This window comes from Cydia amplana, chromosome 8 (assembly GCF_948474715.1).
Source record: "Cydia amplana chromosome 8, ilCydAmpl1.1, whole genome shotgun sequence".
In the NCBI taxonomy this organism is placed as follows: domain Eukaryota; kingdom Metazoa; phylum Arthropoda; class Insecta; order Lepidoptera; family Tortricidae; genus Cydia; species Cydia amplana.
This window is the reverse complement of record NC_086076.1, coordinates 14,322,782-14,343,277: the sequence shown is the minus strand read 5'-3', so window position 1 is coordinate 14,343,277 and position 20,496 is coordinate 14,322,782. Positions and strand designations below refer to the sequence as shown.

The 20,496-nt window shown below is 39.2% G+C and overlaps 3 protein-coding genes across 3 annotated transcripts in view; 1 reads left to right on the top strand and 2 right to left on the bottom strand.

Moving 5' to 3' along the window:
* Positions 1 to 2,954: 2,954 nt before the first annotated feature.
* LOC134650476 (fas-associated death domain protein) lies at positions 2,955 to 4,590 on the bottom strand. The gene is made up of 2 exons (XM_063505429.1): positions 4,129 to 4,590; positions 2,955 to 3,291 (listed from the first exon to the last, which is right to left on the bottom strand). The coding sequence occupies exons 1-2, from the start codon at positions 4,503 to 4,505 to the stop codon at positions 2,955 to 2,957; spliced, it is 714 nt and encodes a 237-aa protein (XP_063361499.1). The 5' UTR covers positions 4,506 to 4,590.
* A 1,431-nt stretch (positions 4,591 to 6,021) lies between these two features.
* Positions 6,022 to 16,091, top strand: LOC134650182 (glycine dehydrogenase (decarboxylating), mitochondrial). Its single transcript, XM_063505088.1, has 18 exons — positions 6,022 to 6,276; positions 6,695 to 6,773; positions 7,207 to 7,342; positions 7,512 to 7,676; positions 8,084 to 8,312; positions 9,502 to 9,725; positions 9,974 to 10,149; positions 10,538 to 10,767; positions 11,230 to 11,409; positions 11,501 to 11,685; positions 11,965 to 12,166; positions 12,578 to 12,727; positions 13,072 to 13,184; positions 13,281 to 13,428; positions 13,757 to 13,964; positions 14,431 to 14,603; positions 15,059 to 15,139; positions 15,866 to 16,091. Exons 1-18 carry the CDS (start codon positions 6,070 to 6,072, stop codon positions 15,974 to 15,976), a joined length of 2,997 nt encoding a protein of 998 aa, XP_063361158.1. The 5' UTR covers positions 6,022 to 6,069; the 3' UTR covers positions 15,977 to 16,091.
* Positions 16,025 to 20,496, bottom strand: part of LOC134650324 (uncharacterized) — a 22,393-nt gene continuing 17,921 nt past the window's right edge. Inside the window, exons 12-14 of the mRNA XM_063505284.1 lie at positions 20,188 to 20,280; positions 19,938 to 20,085; positions 16,025 to 19,856 (exon numbers count right to left, since the gene is read on the bottom strand). Of these exons, the coding sequence (XP_063361354.1) occupies positions 16,828 to 19,856; positions 19,938 to 20,085; positions 20,188 to 20,280 (3,270 nt within the window). The 3' untranslated portion in view covers positions 16,025 to 16,827. The remainder of the gene's footprint in view (positions 19,857 to 19,937; positions 20,086 to 20,187; positions 20,281 to 20,496) is intronic.

Here is a 20,496-nt window from a genome sequence, read left to right as displayed (position 1 = left end):
ATGGCCAAAATGGCCTAATTGACTATGCCGCAATGAGAGGCGTGCTATTCAAAACTGATATCAATTAGTCAAAAAAGCAAAACGGTCCGACACAGATAATGTCATAATCATTTAGATTTCCAAATTTGGTTACGATTGGTTAAGTTTTGGAGGAGGAAACAGTCGAGTACGAAACCTCGATTTTTGATATTTTTACGCAGGATTTTTCGCCTTGTCCTTATCGCACTAGTTTTAGGAGCCGCTTCCGTTAGCGAGACGGGTATATTTACCTAAAATATTTTAATCTTAGCTCCTGTTGGCTCTTAACACGTTTTCAACCAGGGATGTTACGGAGCTCCGTTTCCGTTAAGTCGGAACTTCTGTTTGGTATTACACATCCGTTTCTGTTCCGGTTCCGTTACTTTTGAAACGGAAGTTATATCGGATGTCAATGCTTAGCGCGGCAGCGGGACATGAGCGACGTACATCAAAAACAAACAGGTACCAGTCATTCGCTCATAGCCCCGTTTGCCACGTGCTGCAGTAATTAGATGTTCTGGTATAGCCGTGTTTTTGAATTTAAAGTACGTATTCGTATGTGTTGTGTTGTGTAATGTATACCTACTGATAGTACTGACTCAGGCTCCGGTTCTGGTTCCGGTTCCGTTTTCGGTTCCGATTCAGATTCTGGTTCCGATAAACTAAATTTAAAACATCTGGTTCCGCTTTCGGTTCCGATAAAACCACATCCGTTACATCCCTGTTTTCAACCATAAATATGGGTCAAAAACATTATCTTATGTTGTTCGGGGGCCCTTGTGGATACACTTCGATCCATAGGGATCTTTTGTGCAATTACCCCCTAGGAAAGACCCGTCAACTACTCGAGAGCTTTTCCCACCGTCTCCATGTGTGTCGGATGATGGAGCTCATGGGTAGCGTTTTAAAATCCTTTGGTTCCAGATATCCTGCTCCAAAGTCCTTCATTCTTTGTCTTGGTCAAAAACATTACGACAAGGGCGACATTACCAAGGTTTTCATCAAACAGGATTTGAACATGTCTTTAATGATTCTGTAAGATGATTTATCGATTAAAATTATTTGGCTTTCAAGTAAACACAAGTACAATAATTTTAGAATGTCCACAGGAAAGATCCATTACGCTAACTCATACTAATAGTTTTTAACCCAGGTGGTGAATGTTGGTTGTGGAAGACTTTCCTGCCGTTGGAATGCATTTAGAAATCGTTTTTATCGGCTATCGCCAATGTGGTACTTTTTGATTGAAAACACTATAAGTATCCAACTAATAATGTGATTGCCGCTACCAGAAAATAATCACTATACATATAGGGCATTTATACAAACCAAATTGTCAGTAAATAAGAACAAAAAAAAACTACAAAAGAGAGTACAAATGAGACAGTACTTTGACAAACTATATATATTGTTAGTTTTCCCTCACACTGTCCATGGACCTTTTAACTTCGAGGCAATGCAAGTACCAGTGGCAGCGACCCGTGCACACCATACAGACAAAAAAACAATGAATTGCAGAAGATAATTAAAACATGATTGGGTTTAATAAATATTAAAATGAATTGCAGAAGACTTGTAATGCCTATAATTTTAGTGTCAATTACTCTTTACTGTGATTGAATGGAAACGTGACATTTACTGTATTGTTAGTCGTAAGTTATATATATATAATATAATCCATTTGATGGATATCGTCGTCGTTTTGTCTCGTCTCCTCGTCTTCCAATACATATCATTCCACACCAATTTGTGATGCCAATGCATTATATTTTTATCATGTTTAGTACATTATGTTTTGAGCAAAAAGATTTAGAAAGAAAAAACAGAAAAAATATTGGACAAGCATAATCATTGTGAATATTGTGTGCCTTATTTCTGGTCATTTTGATCAAATGAAACAAACTCGAATGGAACTTATCTCATTTACTATGCTGTAAAAATATATATATGTTTTTATAGTGTAAAACATTCCTATATACATATCTTATAAGTTAAATATTTACAGATGTTAAGTTTAGTATTATTAAGAGCAAAAGTGCTTTATGAACTATACGTTCTTTATGTTTTTTAATAAATAAAGATTTTTTAAAAATAATATATATTTTTATTTTACCTTCTTGTATAGATTTGATAGGTCAAATCTAACGCCTAAAGGCTCAATAAGGTAAACGTACGAGTGCTCGATATGCTAGTGCCCAATAGATGACACCCTGCTGTCACCTCTATTGACAATAACTTAAGTTTCAAGATGACATGTACTGGGAACGCGTCGAGCACCAGTACAGTTACCTTACAACTTAGTCTAGATTAGATTTTATGCTCATCTCCTTATCAAAATGATTTTAAGGGGATTAAAGACACACAATTCACTAATTATGGTTATTAAATGTATCTTGGAAAATATGCTTGCCGAAAAACTAAGTACAGATGTAGCACGGATCTAGAATGACGCTTACATAGTAAATTTAATTGTGAGATGTAGTGAATAACACTCTCCTTCCGTATTTACTCGGAAACGTTGGTATAGGTGAACCAGGATCTATTGAGTGTGCGCCATGTTGCGGAATTTCACTGGAACTAATTTTTTCATACTCCACTGAATTGTCACCCTATACATGAGAATAACAGCGCCCTCTTGACAATTATCATATATTACTGGTCAGGCTATATTTGACATGCAGGTCAAGCTACTTCAGTCAGTCTCAGTTTTAACCTTTTGGACGCCAATGACCGATATATCCGCACCGTAGGTTCAACGCCAAAGACCAATTAATCGGTCACAGACCACAGAACAACATAGACCTACGTGCATATGCATAACGTTCAATTTCAGTTTTGACACTTCGGTGACGTGGCGTCAGCGTGACAGCTTTTGTGTTTGACACGGCGTCGAAAAGGTTAATAAAAAGAAAAAAAGGAGAATGTGTAGATCTAGACTAGATGTTCATTGTAGCAATGTCTCTAATTTTTTTACACAATTCCCTTCTACGGGATTTCTCTAACGCATCCAAGAGATCAAAAAACCATTTCTTGCGATCAGCTCTTTTCCTATACATCTCCATTATTTCCGCTGCCTTATCTTCTATTGATTTACCATTGATTTGTATTTCATCTATTCTCCACTCTTGGATGCCTAGGTATCTGGCTAGATTGCGCCAATACGGGCCTATTTCTTCAACAATAGTTTCTGTTATCCTTTTACGTTTCTTCTCACACAGACCGTCTGAGAAAGCATTATCTTCGTTTTCTTTCAGTGGCGGCTTTGGCAGAGCACTTTGTATATTTTCCACAGCTGTAATTAATATGAGTAGTGAGATAAATATTTCAACAATCTAAAGGCTCAGTTTTATCGGCCGATTTCTCGGTATAATGACTATAGTGAAACTTATAAGTTGGTCGATAGATGTACAGCGTGTGGTGAATGATAAGATTTATAAGTGACACTCATGGCATGTGTTATGGAAATCTCCCGCACCCCGCATGCGGACCCTCATCCCTATCGATCATAATTGATAACATCAACAAATTTCACTAAACACTTAACACATTCAGCGCCAGCGCGAGCTACGCGCTACGAGCGTAGTCGATAACACGGGAAAAACCGTATGTAGCGAAAAGCGCCTACGAACAGCTAACTCCCCTAGCGAGTTGCTGGCAGTTAATGTGTTAATTAAAATCGCAATCAACCATACTTGCATTGGGTTGAATAGATCTGACGCCAGTGTATGACTGTGCGCAAACAACCATAGTCCCCATTTTTCTCTCTGGATAAATTAACCTTATAAAAAACAATTTTAGGCGATTTGATGCATATATATTAAATATTACCCACAGCTGTGCCCCTTTGTTTAACATTATTATTTAAATAAAACAACAAACAGACTAACATAATTATAAATAAAGTGAACTGCCATGAGTGATCTCCTAGACCTAAGTTCTCTCAATTAACTAAAAATATGAACAGTAAATGGAATTTGACATGCTTGTTTGCTTTTCTGTCTTACTTATCCTGGGTATTAATTATTTTGACTTTACTTTCTCTATATTTTAAAGCTTTGTATACTTATAATGTTATATCTTAGTTATTTTCTTTCTCAACTTTACTCCTACAAAATAAGAATGAAGCAAAACTTACCATATTGATTTATGTTTTGTTTAGGTCCACGATTTTGCTCATAACAGGTGATGCTATTCATTACCTCCATATTATCTGGAAGTCTCTGAGCCAGGACTTGTAATGGCAAAATATTTTCTTCAGACAATACATCTCTAAGTTCCAAAACCTTTAAAAGTTGTCCAATGGTAGTTATTTGCTCATATCGTCTGGCAGAGTTGATATCGTTTTGGTATAAACCTTTCATCGCATGTAGTATGTGGCTGTGCATATCACTCATACTGACCCTCAGAGTTATTAATTCCTTTAGCTTTGAATAACTTGTTGCCATTGTACGAAGTGAAGCGTGCGGTTGAATTTCGACACGCACCATCTTTATTTCAGAGACACCTGTTCTTTGGCATTGTTCTTATACATGTTATCCAGTAATTCTCTTCTTCCAATTAAGTTTTATCACATGCAAATGATGCAAAATAAATCATAAAAGATTACTTTAGCTACAGAGTAGAAATGATGAATTTAATACAATCAAATACAATGAATGAATGTCAATGTCAAAAAAAAATGTTTTACGTTCCATTACACCATTACAAGAAATAGAAAGAAACCCAGCCACTGAAATAAAAGGTATTGCCAAATTATAGCTGGTCAACCAAATCTTGTCAGTAAAAAAAGGCGCGAAATTAAAATTGTATATGGGACAATATCCCTTCGCGCCTACATTTTTCAAATTTGCCGCCTTTTTCTACTGTCAAGATCTGGTTGACCAAGTATATCCTACAATACATAATAAAATTAATATACTTGGTCAACCATATCATATCATAATAACAATAAGAGTCAGAACGTGATGTTAGAAGACAAGTTTGTATAGCAGGGCACAAGTTAAGTATTATTATATATAGCTGGTCAAGCAGATCTTGTCAGTAGAAAAGGCGGCCAATTTGAAAAATGTAGGCGCGAAGGGATATCGTCCCATAAAAAATTTGAATTTCGCGCCTTTTTTTACTGACAAGATTTGCTTGACCAGCTATAGTAACGGAACGTAAAGAGATAAGGGGGTTCCCACATGGTGACGTCATAGAGCAGTGTCGTCGTCAGTTTTAGAAAATCTTTGAATGCAGTTTTGTTTCTTTTTAAAAATAAAGCAATGTCTCCTTTAAGGCCTGTGCACACCGGCTGCGTGTGCGTGACGTACACGTGCGCGTGCGGCGTTGTAGTAGATCCATATTAGAGACGACACACCGCTTGCGTGACGTGTGCGTGTGCGGCTCCAACATCCAACAGTGCACGTCACGCACACGCAGCCGGTGTGCACAGGCCTTTAAGTTAAATGAGCCAGCTTAAGGATTTAAGGTAGTTTCCCTCCAGGGCCCGACTTATCTTTCCACACTGTATAGCATACGGTGATACGGTAACACATTTTCTTGCACAGGTATTATATGTAAATAGAAATGGCTTAATTGTCGTAACACAATGGAATCAATTAACTTTTGACTAATTACAGGTCCTTAACTATGTAATGTACTCTAATTTTTTGCAATTATTATATCAATCTTAATTGATGGTGATGTTCGACTCAATTCAGAATTCCTAAAGTATGATTGCGTATTAGTCCAATATTACAACATAAACAAGACAAGAATAGCGAATCTTATTTTTTTATCACACATGAGCGCGCTCATGCTAACTACCTCTGCGGATTGATTCAATGTTATCGATAACAAAAACTTGTTTATAAAGTAAGGAATGACTAAATAACAACACATTATTTAATGAGGTTTGCATATTGGTTCATCTTATCAGAAAACGTGTCGCTTTGACCTCTCTATCAGCATCAGTATTCTATTCTACTGTCGCTTTCATAAGACACACACAGCCAGCACACAGCATGTTAAAAGTTTATATTTAAACTGATCTTTATTAAATAAAAAAAAATGTACAGATTACTTAAACGCGGTGTGTTGACTGGGAGCAAATTAAATGGTTTAAAATCTTCTAATTTAGGAAGAGGGTCTCGTTGTCTGACTACCCAAGATGCGAAGGCGGATATTCTGTTCCCTGAAACGGTCGATTTTCCGAGCAGACACATTGGGCCGAGGGACCAAGATATTGTGACCATGCTGGATCTTATGGGATACAAGGTTTGAAAATATTAGTTTCCTATTTTCTACCCAATGTTTATGGTTATTTAGGTAGGTACCTACTTAGTTAACCAATTAACTAATTGATTGAATTCGGGCTCCTTTACGAACATCAATTATAATGTCGCTCGCTGTGGTTGGAGCTAGTCTGTTTTCGTGGCCTTTCTTTCCCCCTCCCGCCTAAAGGATAAAATTCAGGCTTATGTAAATTACCAACATTGAAATAAATAGTACTAAATAAAAACAAAGTCACATCACATACCAGTTTTACCTTTTACCGGGGGCACCGCCGACGCGACGTCTGCGTCTGTCTTTAATCAAATGTTTTTCCAAATCCTGTATCTCTAGAGGTGTGCAATAAGGAGTATTCTACTAGTATATGTATGTACTTTAGTTTCTCTTTTTTTTTCCTCACCAGAGCTTGGACCAGTTGACTAATGATGCGGTACCTAAGCAAATCCAGTTGCAAGGTCTTATGGACATCTCTGAACCTATGAGTAAGTATAGTCACTATTACGTTACTAGATATAATTATTTACCTACGAGTAGGAAAAGATAATCATTCCAAAAGTAACATGTTTAACTAGGCGGTTAGTATACCTAATTATGTTTGTACGATTGAAAAGAAGTACCTAAGTAGGTACCTACTTTATATCTGTGTTTCTAAAATCGTGGGTTCCGATCTCGGTTGTTATGTGTAGAACAGAAAAATCGTTCTAAAAAAAATGCAAACAGATGACAGAAACATTCGGTCAGGATTCATATCATACCCTGACTAGGGGTTAATCTATAACAGAAACCTGTAAATATACTATTATGCAACAGTTCTAAAAGTTTCGTAAAATAGTAGGTAATGCTTTGCCCTACGATTTCAGTTTAAATGTCACCAAGCTAAGTCCTAACACTGCTAATATCAACAAATGATTTCAGGCGAATATGAACTTATCGAAAGAGTACGCAAGATAGCTGAAAGTAACCAAATATGGCGTTCATACATCGGTATGGGATATCACAACTGTGCTGTGCCTCATACCATCATGAGGAATATGTTCGAAAATCCTGGATGGTAAATATTTACTTATATATTATGTATTTTGAATCTACTCGTTAACTCTCTCACAGTCTCTTTTTGGTCTTTCCCTCATGACTGAGGATCGCGTGATCTATATATATAGTTCGTATGTATGATTCGTCTGTGTATATGTATTTGTTAATTTTGTATTTCAACATTTCAGGACGACACAGTACACTCCCTACCAACCCGAAGTGGCTCAGGGCAGACTAGAGGGCCTCCTCAACTATCAGACGATGGTGAGCGACCTCACTGGCCTGGATGTCGCTAATGCTTCGCTGCTTGACGAAGGCACAGCTGCTGCTGAGGCCCTATCTCTTTGCCATAGGTTATTCTTTACCTACATAATTGTTCCGTAACTGTAAAAAATGTTCTAATAGGTTATAGGATCTCAATATTCTGTAGGATACTTTTAGAGATTCGGACCATGTGAGATATGATATGAGACTGGGTATTCTTTGTAAACTTATATCATACATGTATCAAATTCGTCTTAAATGATAGAGTCTGTTCGGAAAGAGAAGAGTCGTGGAATGTATTGGGCCCCATACATTCCACGAGTCTTCTCTTTCCGCACAGACTCTATCAAAGTTAACTTTAGAAGTCTTTTCATCTAACCTTTCGAAAAACGCCTTAATAAACTTCCTGACGTTGATATCAGTAGGTATGCTTAAAACCCATAACATAACTGAAGCAACTATTGATTTGAACCATTTGAACCCTTGAATTTTCCAGACACAACAAAAGGAACAAATTCGTAGTATCAGAGCGGCTCCACCCTCAAACATTAGCCGTCGTCCAAACGCGCTTAGATGCTCTGGGGTTGGAGGTGATGGTAGTGCCCGACGTGCGACAGGCAGATTTCGCGCAGAGAGACATCTCTGCTGTCCTCCTGCAGTGCCCTGATACCAGGGGCTTGGTTTATGATTACTCTGGATTGGCTGCTGCTGCACAGGAACATGGAGTAAGTATCTTATTTATGAATATACAAACAGCAACACTCTTAGGCCCACTTGCACCATTCCACTAACCCGAGGTTAACCGGTTAAACCTGGAGTTACCATGGTTACCAGTACAATTTGACACTGGATTAACGGTTTAACATCTTAACCCCGGGTTAGCCGGATGGTGCAAGTGGGCCTTAACTGTCAATCGGTGGACCTTATGCCTTTTGTAATAAGGTTTGCGAACTGTTAGTTAACAATGTGAGTGATGGTGCAAATAATCCTGATAGTTCAGTCTTTTTAGGGTTCCGTACCCAAAGGGTAAAAACGGGACCCTATTACTAAGCCTCCGTTGTCCGTCCGTCCGTCTGTCACCAGGCGTATCTCACGAACCGTGATAGCTAGACAGTTAAAATTTTCACAGATGATGTATTTCTGTTGCCGCTATAACAACAAATACTAAAAACAGAATAAAATAAAGATTTAAGTGGGGCTCCCATACAACAAACGTGATTTTTGACCGAAGTTAAGCAACGTCGTCGGGCGGGGTCAGTACTTGGATGGGTGACCGTTTTTTTTGCTTGTTTTTTTTGCTTGTTTTGCTCTATTTTTTGTTGATAGTGCGGAACCCTCCGTGCGCGAGTCCGACTCGCACTTAGCCGGTTTTTTTTGTCAATATAAAACTGCATTAGCAAGATGGTGCTGCGGTCTTGGGAGACTAAATAAAGCGATCCGAAAGAGAACATCAAACCCAAAAACTCTGTCTCGTATTCACAAGTAACCATAAGTAATTTTCAATTTCAATTTCAATTCTTTATTGATAAAAATATAATTTTACACGTATATTACCTTATTGTCATGTTTACATAATATTGCAGTTGTGTTGTGTACTTACTCTATATTTAATGGACCTCGCACTTGGCATGAAAAATTAGCGTGGTCCGACTCTTACTCTACTACTATACTATCTACTCTCTTTGGCAGAGAGAAACTCAGGGCCACTTGCACCATTCCACTAACCCGGGGTTAACCGGTTAAACCGTTAACCCAGTGTCAAATTGTACTGGTAACCATGGTAACTCCAGGTTTAACAGGTTAACTCCGTGTTAGTGGAATGGTGCAAGTGGCGCTTAGTAGTGTTAATTTCTCTTTACCATTAAGCTACTCGTACCTTAAATTCTAAATAGGTATTACCTTTTTGTTTTTAAGACATTAGTCGTAGTGGCAACGGATCTCCTAGCCATGGCGCTGCTCAGGCCTCCAGCGGAATGCGGCGCAGCGCTTGCCGTGGGTACTTCCCAACGGTTGGGGGTCCCGCTTGGCTACGGAGGGCCCCATGCTGGGTTCTTTGCCGCCGAACATCCGCTCGTGCGGCTCATGCCTGGCCGTATGGTGGGCGTGACGAGAGACGCTGCTGGAAGAGATGCCTACAGGTAAAATTTAAGAGAACAATTATACTATATGCTACAGTCAGGTCTTGATTTGCAACACCTGAAATGTCTCATGCCTGATTCGCTGTTTTCATTTCCTCCAATCATCGTGAACGTAAACGTTTTACTAGCTATTTTGTTAGCTTGCACCTTTATATTTTTCACTAGAGTACCTTCCTGTAGTTGTCTCATAATCATTATATAGTTATCTAATGAAAGTTAAAGAAATAATAGAAATTCCATATATCTAGGTTAGCCCTTCAGACCAGAGAGCAGCACATCAGACGAGACAAGGCGACGTCAAACATCTGCACAGCTCAAGCCCTCTTGGCGAACATGTCTGCGATGTACGCCGTCTACCACGGCCCTCAGGGCTTGAGGGATATTGCCATTCGAGTCCATAATGCTACTCTAGTACTTGATCACGGTATGTATGTAATTGTTCATTAATCTCATACACTTGCTACCTCAGTACATTTTGTCATTGATTCAAAGAGCTTTCATAGTTTTACGAAAAACTCGCCGCCACGTCAATGAAGTAATAAAGTGTCATCAGCGCCATGTCAAAAATTGCTCGTATACAAACCTGACCAAAACTACGACTTGATATCAAGTCGTGGCGTGTGGGGCACGAAATGTTCGGACTTCATATCAAGTCAATGGCGGCGAAAGGGTTAAAACTGTCGACACTGTCGTAATCCTTAATAGGAAAAACTTGACCAGTGTCACAACGGTTTGTAAAGATGATGGATTGGCAATCGGTTTGTAAAGATGATGGATTGGCAATGATATTCATGCTACGTCGTTTATTGTAGGTATCAGACAACGTGGTCACAAGCAATCTAACGAAGTATACTTCGACACGTTACACGTCGTACCCCATGCTAACCATGACACTAGTGCCATCAAAGAGAGAGCCCAACAAAAGAAGATCAATCTTCGGTACTTCGATGACGGTGCAGTAGGCGTGGCACTAGATGAGACCACTACTATGCAGGACGTAGATGACCTGCTGTGGATATTTGACTGTCAAAGCGTTGATGAGGTAAGATACGCCAGTGCTATGCTCCATTGCATATGAAAGACAAATTTTACTTGATACATACTTTTATTGCCGACTGTACTTTCTCTCCTTTGAAGGTCTATCAAGCACTTTTCGAGATCATTCTAATAAGTGTTAACTTAATGTGTTTAGGCTATTAGCCTTTGGCTACCTTCCGACTGCATCATCAAATCAGTTCGGAAGTGTTTCAACTATCAGTTATATTTAATACAAATGCGGCGAAGCTAAGTAAAAGTGTGTAAAAACTATGCCAAGCCGTTAAGCCTGACCAGTAATATATATGATCATTGTCAAAGGGCGCAGTTATTCTCATGTATAGGGTGACAGGTCAGTATAGCATGAAAAAATTAGTTCCAGTGAAATTCCGCAACATGGCGCGTGATCATGATTAGGCATGGTATAAAAGTGGAATTTGATAAACTTCGAGAATGTAATTATTTGTAGGTAAAGAAAAACGAAGAAGCAGTGAAATCTCGCAGCGTGCTTAAGGGTCCATTCAGAAGGACGTCTCCGTACCTCACGCATCCGGTCTTCAACATGCACCACTCCGAAACCAAGCTAGTGCGGTACATGAAGCGACTGGAAAATAAGGACATATCTTTGGTCCACTCTATGATACCTTTGGTAAGTTTTTCTCCAATTTCTCCATAGTAATATTACACACAGAATCTGTGTTTTCCTATGTTGATGATACGAAGGTTGAAACTTATTTCAGGGTTCCTGCACTATGAAACTAAATTCAACTACGGAAATGATGCCTTGCTCGTTCAAGCACTTTACAGATATCCATCCGTTCGCGCCACTAGACCAGTGCGAGGGCTATCACACCTTGTTTGAGGAACTGGCCAATGACTTGTGTGCGATCACCGGTTACGACCGTGTTTCATTCCAGCCAAACAGGTACACAACGTTACAATTTTTATGTAAAATCTTCTCATTGCTGTTTGAACATTTTCAGGCTAAAGGTTTGGTTCTCTTTCGCTTTTTCCTCATAAGACATAGTAGCAGAAGTCACCAAAACCTTTATACAACCAATTATGTGGCCCCCGTGGCAATTTTACCTAATGGTGGTTCTCTAAATATTATCATTTTCCGCGCTGCTACATACGCTTACGCCACGGCAAGCTTGTAGCAGTGATGATGATGGCGATTATTTATGACAAATTGGTTTTGTTACAGCGGCGCCCAAGGCGAATATGCGGGGCTACGTACAATAAAGCGCTACCATGAGTTCCGCGGCGACACGGGCCGCAATATTTGCCTCATCCCCGTGAGCGCACACGGCACGAACCCAGCATCTGCTCATATGGCCGGTATGCTGGTGTGTGCTATCCGAGTAAAGCCCTCTGGAGACATCGATATAGAGCATCTCAAAGATAAGGTATCAATATGGACTCTATAGCGGACTTCTTTTGTCATTAACTGGTTCAAATTTTGAAACAAGACGAGCACTTGTACCTAAGACCTAGGTACAAGTCCAATATCCAGGAACTGAAATTTGATTCTGGCTGCGCTTATGTGACGTACGCTTACATAAGAATGTTGAATTATTCGCATCAGCCCCGATATACATAGTCTGGCGTAAATCGGACAAAGAGGCGGCCTCTTGCCTGCCTCAAAATACGAAGGCAGATTTATAAATTCTCCTCCACCCGGTTGCCTATCCTTGTTTGAAACCACCATGTTAGGTGACTCTTTTTACATGGTTGTCTCTATTTATCGTAAATTACTACTTATCCCTGCTCTCACAAATATTGCAAGTTCCAGATCCTCATTATTTGTGTATGGGCAGGTTGAAGAGCACAGTAAGAAGCTATCATGCCTCATGCTGACGTACCCTAGCACGTTCGGCGTGTTCGAGGAGCAAGCCGCAGACGTGTGCGCGCTGGTGCACAAGCATGGTGGCCAAGTGTACTTGGACGGCGCCAATATGAATGCACAGGTTAGATATTAGGTACTTTTATTAAAAATAAGTCGAGAAGCTAATTAGCTGTCCAAGTCCAAGACGAATTTATCCTAAAAACTCGCCGTTGCTTAGCAATCAATCAATGTATCATTATTAAAAAATGCATGTATGGTAAGGTAGGTTGTCAATACGACATAGTGAAACTGCTATATGTATTATGGCACTGTTTCTATTGATTGTGCTATCAGAAATCTTAGTGAATGCTTGAATTTCGAGAAGACTTGCTAAAGAAGAATATGAACCACGTAGTATTTTTACGTTCCGGTTTCGATCTTCCTAATAATCTTAATAATGTTGTAATAGTTCAAATGTTACGGCAGGTTGGTCTATGTCGTCCAGGAGATTACGGCAGCGATGTATCCCATCTTAACCTGCATAAGACCTTCTGTATCCCCCACGGCGGTGGCGGGCCAGGCATGGGACCCATTGGAGTGTAAGTACTCAATAGAAAAAATATCTAAACCGACGAAGAGCTGTGGATGGAATGGCTGAATAAAATGGCCTTTGTGTTTAAAACTAATATTTGCAGAAAAGCTCACCTAGCGCCTTTCCTGCCTTCACATCCAGTTGTGGACCCTCTGGCGGACTTGGGTGACGCGGCGCACAGTTTTGGTTCAGTGAGCGCGGCTCCCTATGGTTCTTCAGCCATCTTGCCGATTTCCTGGGCTTATATCAAGGTAAGTAAGTATATTATGGAAAAAAAAAGGTCAGATTTGATGTTAAATGAAAGTTGCCGCCAACAAGTAGGTAGCTGTTGTATTTATGCAAGAAGCGCTCCACATAGGCATCCTTCCCAATCTCAAAGCCCTCCACGGTATTGAATCCCGTTTGATCTATTGCTGTCATATCTGGTAATTCAAGTAATGCAACTGTGGACAGAGACTTGCGGATTATCTCATTCAAGTGTGTGTGTGTGTGGAAAAGGGAGCCTGCACTTTTCTGACTAGAATGTTCGAAAACTTGCCTTCAACTCGTGTGTTAAATTCTAAATCCATGCTATTCCAGATGATGGGCCCTAAAGGCCTAAAGCGCGCGACTCAAGTGGCAATCCTGAACGCGAACTACATGTCTCGGAGGCTCGAGGGCCATTACAAAACCCTGTATAAGGGTGAGAGGGGGCTGGTGGCGCACGAGTTCATCATCGACGTGAGAGACCTTAAGAAAACTGCTAACATCGAGCCCGGTGATATCGCGAAGAGATTGATGGACTTTGGTAAGTAATGCTAAGTATCTATCTAAAACGATAATATTGTACCAACCTTTATCTTCGACACAAAAATTTTTGATCGAGTGTTGAGTGATTGAAGAGTCGTTACTGCTTCGGATCAAGTGCTCCACTTTATGCTATTTTTCTCTTTCACCTCGATAGGTCTGCGATCACTTTACTTTTTTTAACCGAAAAATTAACAAAAACTAAAAAATGTGCATGGCTCAAATTTTCTCTTAAAGACATAAGTCACATGTGGTTACATGAACTTGCCGATTAGCGAACTAAGTATAGCCTGACCAGTAATATATGATAATTGTCAAGAGGGCGCTGTTATTCTCATGTATAGGGTGACAATTCAGTGTAGTATGAAAAAATTAGTTCCAGTGAAATACCGCAACATGGCGCACCCTCAATAGATCCTGGTTCACCTATACCGTCTATTTCATTTGAACAATCTCTCCTTTTCCAGGATTCCACGCCCCAACCATGTCTTGGCCGGTAGCTGGGACTCTGATGATAGAGCCTACGGAATCCGAGGATCTGCAGGAACTCGACCGGTTCTGCGAGGCGCTCATCCAAATTAGAAAAGAAATCAAAGACATAGAGGACGGAGTCATGGATAAACGGTTAAATCCGCTGAAGGTTTGCTTTATGCTTGATATTATACAGTAAACCTTATTGTATAGGTAATAAGGGTGCAGGCTAAAGAAAGGTCGCACGAGGAATTTCGTAGGTACCTTGACTCGCCTGTTCCTATCGCTATCGCATGCACATAATTAATATATTGCTGTCCAACTCGCATAGTGTATTGACCGCCGGCATCATGAGCGAAACAGTACACCTACAATTATGCGCGTGCGATAGAGATAGGAAAAGCGGGTCAATGAACGAAATGCCTCGTGCTAAGCGTCTTTTCTTTAGAAGTTAGTACAAAAACAAGTTTTCCCAAATGCATCATTAAGTTTCAAACGAAAATAAACCTTTTGTAGAAAACAGTTGAACATCTAGATTTTTACAGTTCCTACCTTTCTACTAAATTGCATTAAACATGTCATATTTTTGAGTTGTCTGATAGTCTTTGTAAATACCATTTGTAGATGGCGCCACATACTCAAGAAGCTGTGATATCAGAAGACTGGAATAGGCCTTACAGCAGAGCTCAAGCTGCATTCCCTGCTGTGAGTACAACTGATACTCGTATCATATAAAACCCGGAACATATATGTAGTAATTATCAATTATTAAGAGTGGCGAGTGGCCAATTACTATAAATACTGGCCAATAACTATATACTATAGCTGTCACCCTAATTTTAGGGCTCAATTAGACGGCGCGCGAACTCATATACGATTTTAGTTAAGTACATTGCGGACCATTGAGGATACAACAATTCAGCCGACCGATCAAATAACGCAATGTAATGAAACTCGCATGCGAGTTCTCGCACCGTCTAAATGAGCTTTTTTAATGTGTTTTTTCACCGATACTGACTGGATAAACATTTGAATTCTAAATTCTAATGTCTCTTATGTACCAACTAAACACACCCTCAATAAATTGTAAGAAGACCAAATCGGAGGGGTTTGAGGTACGCTCACCATAGCTTTGCATTAGCGGGACCTACTTAACTTAAGTTTTTTTTATAAATTACCGATGCAATTAAATAATAGGTAGGATTTAAACTTTCACGATTTTTACACATTATTAAATTATACAACAACGGGACTTAAGTCGATTAATCGCGTATCTAATTTTTAAAATTTATATGTCTTCTCTGAGACCACGAGGACAACACCGTCTTCGAAACGTCGGAGGTAAATCTTAAAACTTAGATAGGTACGCGATTAAGTCCCGTTGTATAATTTAATAAATAATAGGTGCTAATGGATTTATTACTTGCGCAGCCGTTCGTGAAAGGTGAGACGAAGATTTGGCCAACAGTGAGTCGTATTGACGATATGTACGGCGATAAGCACCTCGTCTGTACGTGCCCTCCGGTCCTTGATGACTTCTGATCATATATTTATTACAATATAGTTTTAAGATTAAAACAAAGACAAGCGGTCGCATAATAATATGTATATTTTGTCAATATTGCTGTAGAATAAATATTTCCCTCTAACAACAAAACTTCTCTTATTCTGCAATGACAGGACCTCACTCTATAGCGGTATAAACAATTTTAATTGCCATAAAATTCCATTGACTTCGAACAAGTAATCTATCTATCTTATTATTATACAAATATTTCATATTGCAAAGAATTATTATTTTACTATACGTTACGTTAAAATAGAGTCAAGGCAACGAGTTTGTTTTGTTTCTAGCTCAAATAGGTGAACGGCTTACTGCTACAACCTATGTTCATATACAACAGATTCCTGACGCTTATACGTAAATACAAGCGAAGCCATTCTTATATTATCAATAGTAATGTGTGTGTAGTCATGTGCTCTTATTTATAACGGCAAATAATCAGTTCCTGACCTTAAAAGTTCAGAGGAGCTAGGTACTAACTAAGGTGCATACGTCTGACTGAGGAGCTCGATCCAAAACATCACGCGATGTCATCGGAAAACGTCTGGATTATTTTAATCCAACTTTAATAAATTATTCGTAAAACTATGTAGGTATTCCCTATTAATTATCAAATCAAACATTAAATCTAAAATAGTTTAAAATTTAAATTTACCTAATCAATGCATTACAAACATATAAATTGTACATAATCTAAAACAGAAAACCATTCAAAACACAAAATTATTCTCAAATACCAGTACAAGTCAATAAAATGCAATAGAACGACATAATACATTTCTCTTTAACAATAGTTACTATTAATCATTTAACGCTATTTTGTCTATAACTATTTTGGGGGTGAGTTAACAGTATCCTTAGGATACATGCCCAGTCGAACTCCGAGCTCTTTGGGCAATCGCATTGCTGGACGAGTGGGGAACGGGTGATACGAGCCAGTAGACGGACTCCTTGGGTAGGACAACGAAGACAAAGTGTCAGTCTCGATCAGAGACGTTATAGCACTGCAAGTGTCATCCGATTCCAATTTGAATTTATCACTCTTCTCCAAGTATTCTTTGGGATTTGTAGGGGTTTCCCTATTTGGAAAGATTTTTGGTGAAATAGGAGTAGATACTTGATCCAGTGAAGCAATTTGACACAATGTATCACTCGAGTTACTTTTTGCACCACACGGGGAATCATCATCAGCTGAATAAGGTTCATAGGTGAAGCTAATAGAGGAAGTTACTACGTTAGCGAACTCACTTACTTGGCTGTTGTCAGTCTTTATTAAACTATCGCAAATTTTCGGGCCTTGGCCTACCGTCTTGCTACAAATATCGCTGGCTTTAGATAAAACAAAGTCGTTGTATTTGGTAGAAAGCGGATAGTTGTAGTCATCAGACATAAATCGACGTTCGTACGTTGATGTATCTTTTATTTCTGATGATGACGGTAAAGTTACAGAGGCTTTTGACTCTCCGGGGCCGGAATTTTGAGCCCATTCGGAAATCGAAGAACGTTTAGGTTCATTGCTTGAAACGACAAGACGTGCTGTTTGATCCGGAGTCTTCATAGTATTTGTGTAATCGAATTCATATTTTTCTGGCTTGTTTAAAAGATTTTTAAAATCGCATTTCGCCAGGAAGCCTTTGTTTTCCCAACCGTAATGATCAGTTTTATTGCCTAGACATTCACTGCTAGGCGATTTCATACATTTCATGATGCTAAATTCTGGATTACGTGCAATACCCTCTCGTATTTCTAATGAAAATGGATCATCTATGGATATTGGTCTAATCCTTACGAAATCATTTTTTTCGTTTGCTTCACTGTCAACGTTTTTTTTCCTATGAACAATCAAAGAATCCGACGTAGATTCCTTTAGGAAGGAGCAATCAGTAAAATTTGGTTCTACGGTACCAACGTCAGATCCAGCGGGTTTAATAGCATCAACCAGGTTTTCCGAACTTTTTGTTTCATGTGTTTTAGTTGTAATATCAGACATATTTTGTTTCGTTAGAATTCTGCTTAGTATTTTCGAATTTTCTTGAATGATTTGCAGAGCTCTTTCGCTATTTTTGCGACCAGATCTAAGAACATAGTCTTTGGGGGAGAATGTTTTAGCTTCAGGAGTTTTTTCTACGCTGTATTGTTTTATATTTTGTATTTTACTATGTTCTTCATATGAAATTTCACTAGTGTTCATTTTGTGCTGATTATTAATATCCGGGCTGATACTGGTTTTCTTTGAAAAACTATGACTTTGCGGCAGCGATGACGCTCTTTCTACTTCACTCTGCAGAATTGCATCATTATGGTTACTCTTTAGTGTCAAGGAGTCAGGTTTCTTTGGTACCCGTGATAACCTCTTAGCAGCCCTCCTATTAGGTATTTCAGAATTATTAGGATCTGTAACACGGGCTCCAAAAAACTCAGGACTGTGCTCAAAGTATTTATCAATTCTCAGTGGTATGGGTGGCTCATCTTCGCTCACTACGATACTCTCAGCACCGGGGCTTCTCGGTGGGCTATCGATGTCAGAAACATTTTTATCAGATAAATCTATATCAGGCACAAAATTTGGATACATTGTCAGACTATCAATAATATCTGGTGGCCTAGCACTTATATCTAATTTAGAAGTAGAAGGTCTCTTAAAATTACTTTCATAATCGTATGTATAGGGAGACTTAAAGCCTGTTTCAAAATTACATGGAGACAAATCGATAGGACTGAGGTCAGTCAGATTCTTGGGTGGCTTTGATGATCGAATTGATTCAGTGCTTCTGGTGTATTCTTCAGACTTCAGTCTCATTAGAACTTCCCCTTTCTCAGAACCGTGGTCTGAATATGGAGATTTACTTTTGTAAGGACTTAATATTTTATAATTGTCCAATTCAGTGCAACCTAACAAATTGTCACTTCGCTTGCTGTCGAAACCATCGATATAATTTCTTAATGGTTCACCTGCTGCAGAATGTAGGTAATCAATTACAGTCATTTCTGATGGCATTATTTGATTTTGTTCTTTTGATGGTGTAGTTTTAGAGTCTTTTATTTTGGTTGGGAGGATATTTTTGTTGTCTTTTGCAGTGCTAACAGGAGAAATTCTAGATTCTTTTGAAATAGGTGAGTGAAGGTATTCTGTATCTTTAGTAAATTTACATGGCGAAGGTTTTGATTCCGTAAGATGGAACGATGTGTCTTTTTTAAGAGTACAAGGAGAAATTTGTGTTTCCTTAATACTCGGAGATCGAACGTATGTATCTTTCGAAAAACAACTAGGAGATAGCTTAGATTCTTTTAAACTAGGCGAGTGAGATAAAACTGTATCTTTTGAAAGCGATGACGATGTTTTTTTTGGTTCTTTTGAACTAGATTTGACTTTTACTTTATTGTCGTCTTGTATTTCCGGTTCCGAGTCACTACCACGTTCGTTGTCATCGCACAGGCTAGTGTCAGTACTGGATCCCGAGTGTGAAGAATATGACGAACTTTCACTAGAGCTGCGCGATCTCAATGAAGCAATCATTTCATCTGCTTCGCGTTCCGAAACTATGATTCCATCACCAGCCTCATCGAAATCAATAGATGCCTTTCTACCTTTTTCTACAGTCTTATCTTTCTTAATATCTTTCCATTTGACAGAATTTCGCCGGCTAAGTGATTTACGACTTTTTTCTTCGTTCCAACTAATGGTGTCGTTAGAGCGGGCTCGTGGGGGTGACTTTTCCCTCGAGGCGAGCGCTTGTCGCGAGGGGGGCACAGCGCCGGGCGGCGGCCCGAGTCTCCTGCCCCGCGAGCTTACAATTGCACTTTTTCCCAATAGAAGATTATTGACTGTAAGCGACGTTGGGGAAGTCGGCACTCCCACTGTAAATAAATAATGAATAATATAATCGCATTTCAAGCAAAACATAATATAAGTTTTAGATGTTTTGTATGATCGAGTACCTGCGGCATGTCTGGCGCAAGCCGCTGCTAGGATGACATGCGCTTGTCGCTGCCGCTCCCTCAACCTCGCGTACTGCCTTTTCAGAGCACCGATATCCAATGACAGTCTATCGCCAGCACCCAAACGGTCGTCTCGTCTTGGAATAACCTACAAACCATTTTACAAATAAATCACTATTCAAATTCAGAATGAATTACGGAATATTACCTACGGATTTTGTAGTACGTAAATAATGAAAATAAGTATTACCGTTGCTAGCGCCATTTTATTCCCGTCATCGCTTGAGTCGCCCTCGTCTTCTGAATAAAACAGGCGCAGCCCTCTCTTCGTCATCGACTGCATCTGCATAAATAATTACGTACCTACTTATATTATAAACACGGAATACATTAAAGAGGAATATCTATCTATCTCTAATCTAAATTTCTATCTATCTAAAGAGGAATAAGTACCTTATTACTAGTTCTGTGATTATAAATTTTACAGTTCAAGAAAGTCAGTAGGCGTTCGTTTCTGCAAAAACTAGTTAGCTAGTGGCTAACTTTTGTGATAAGGGAT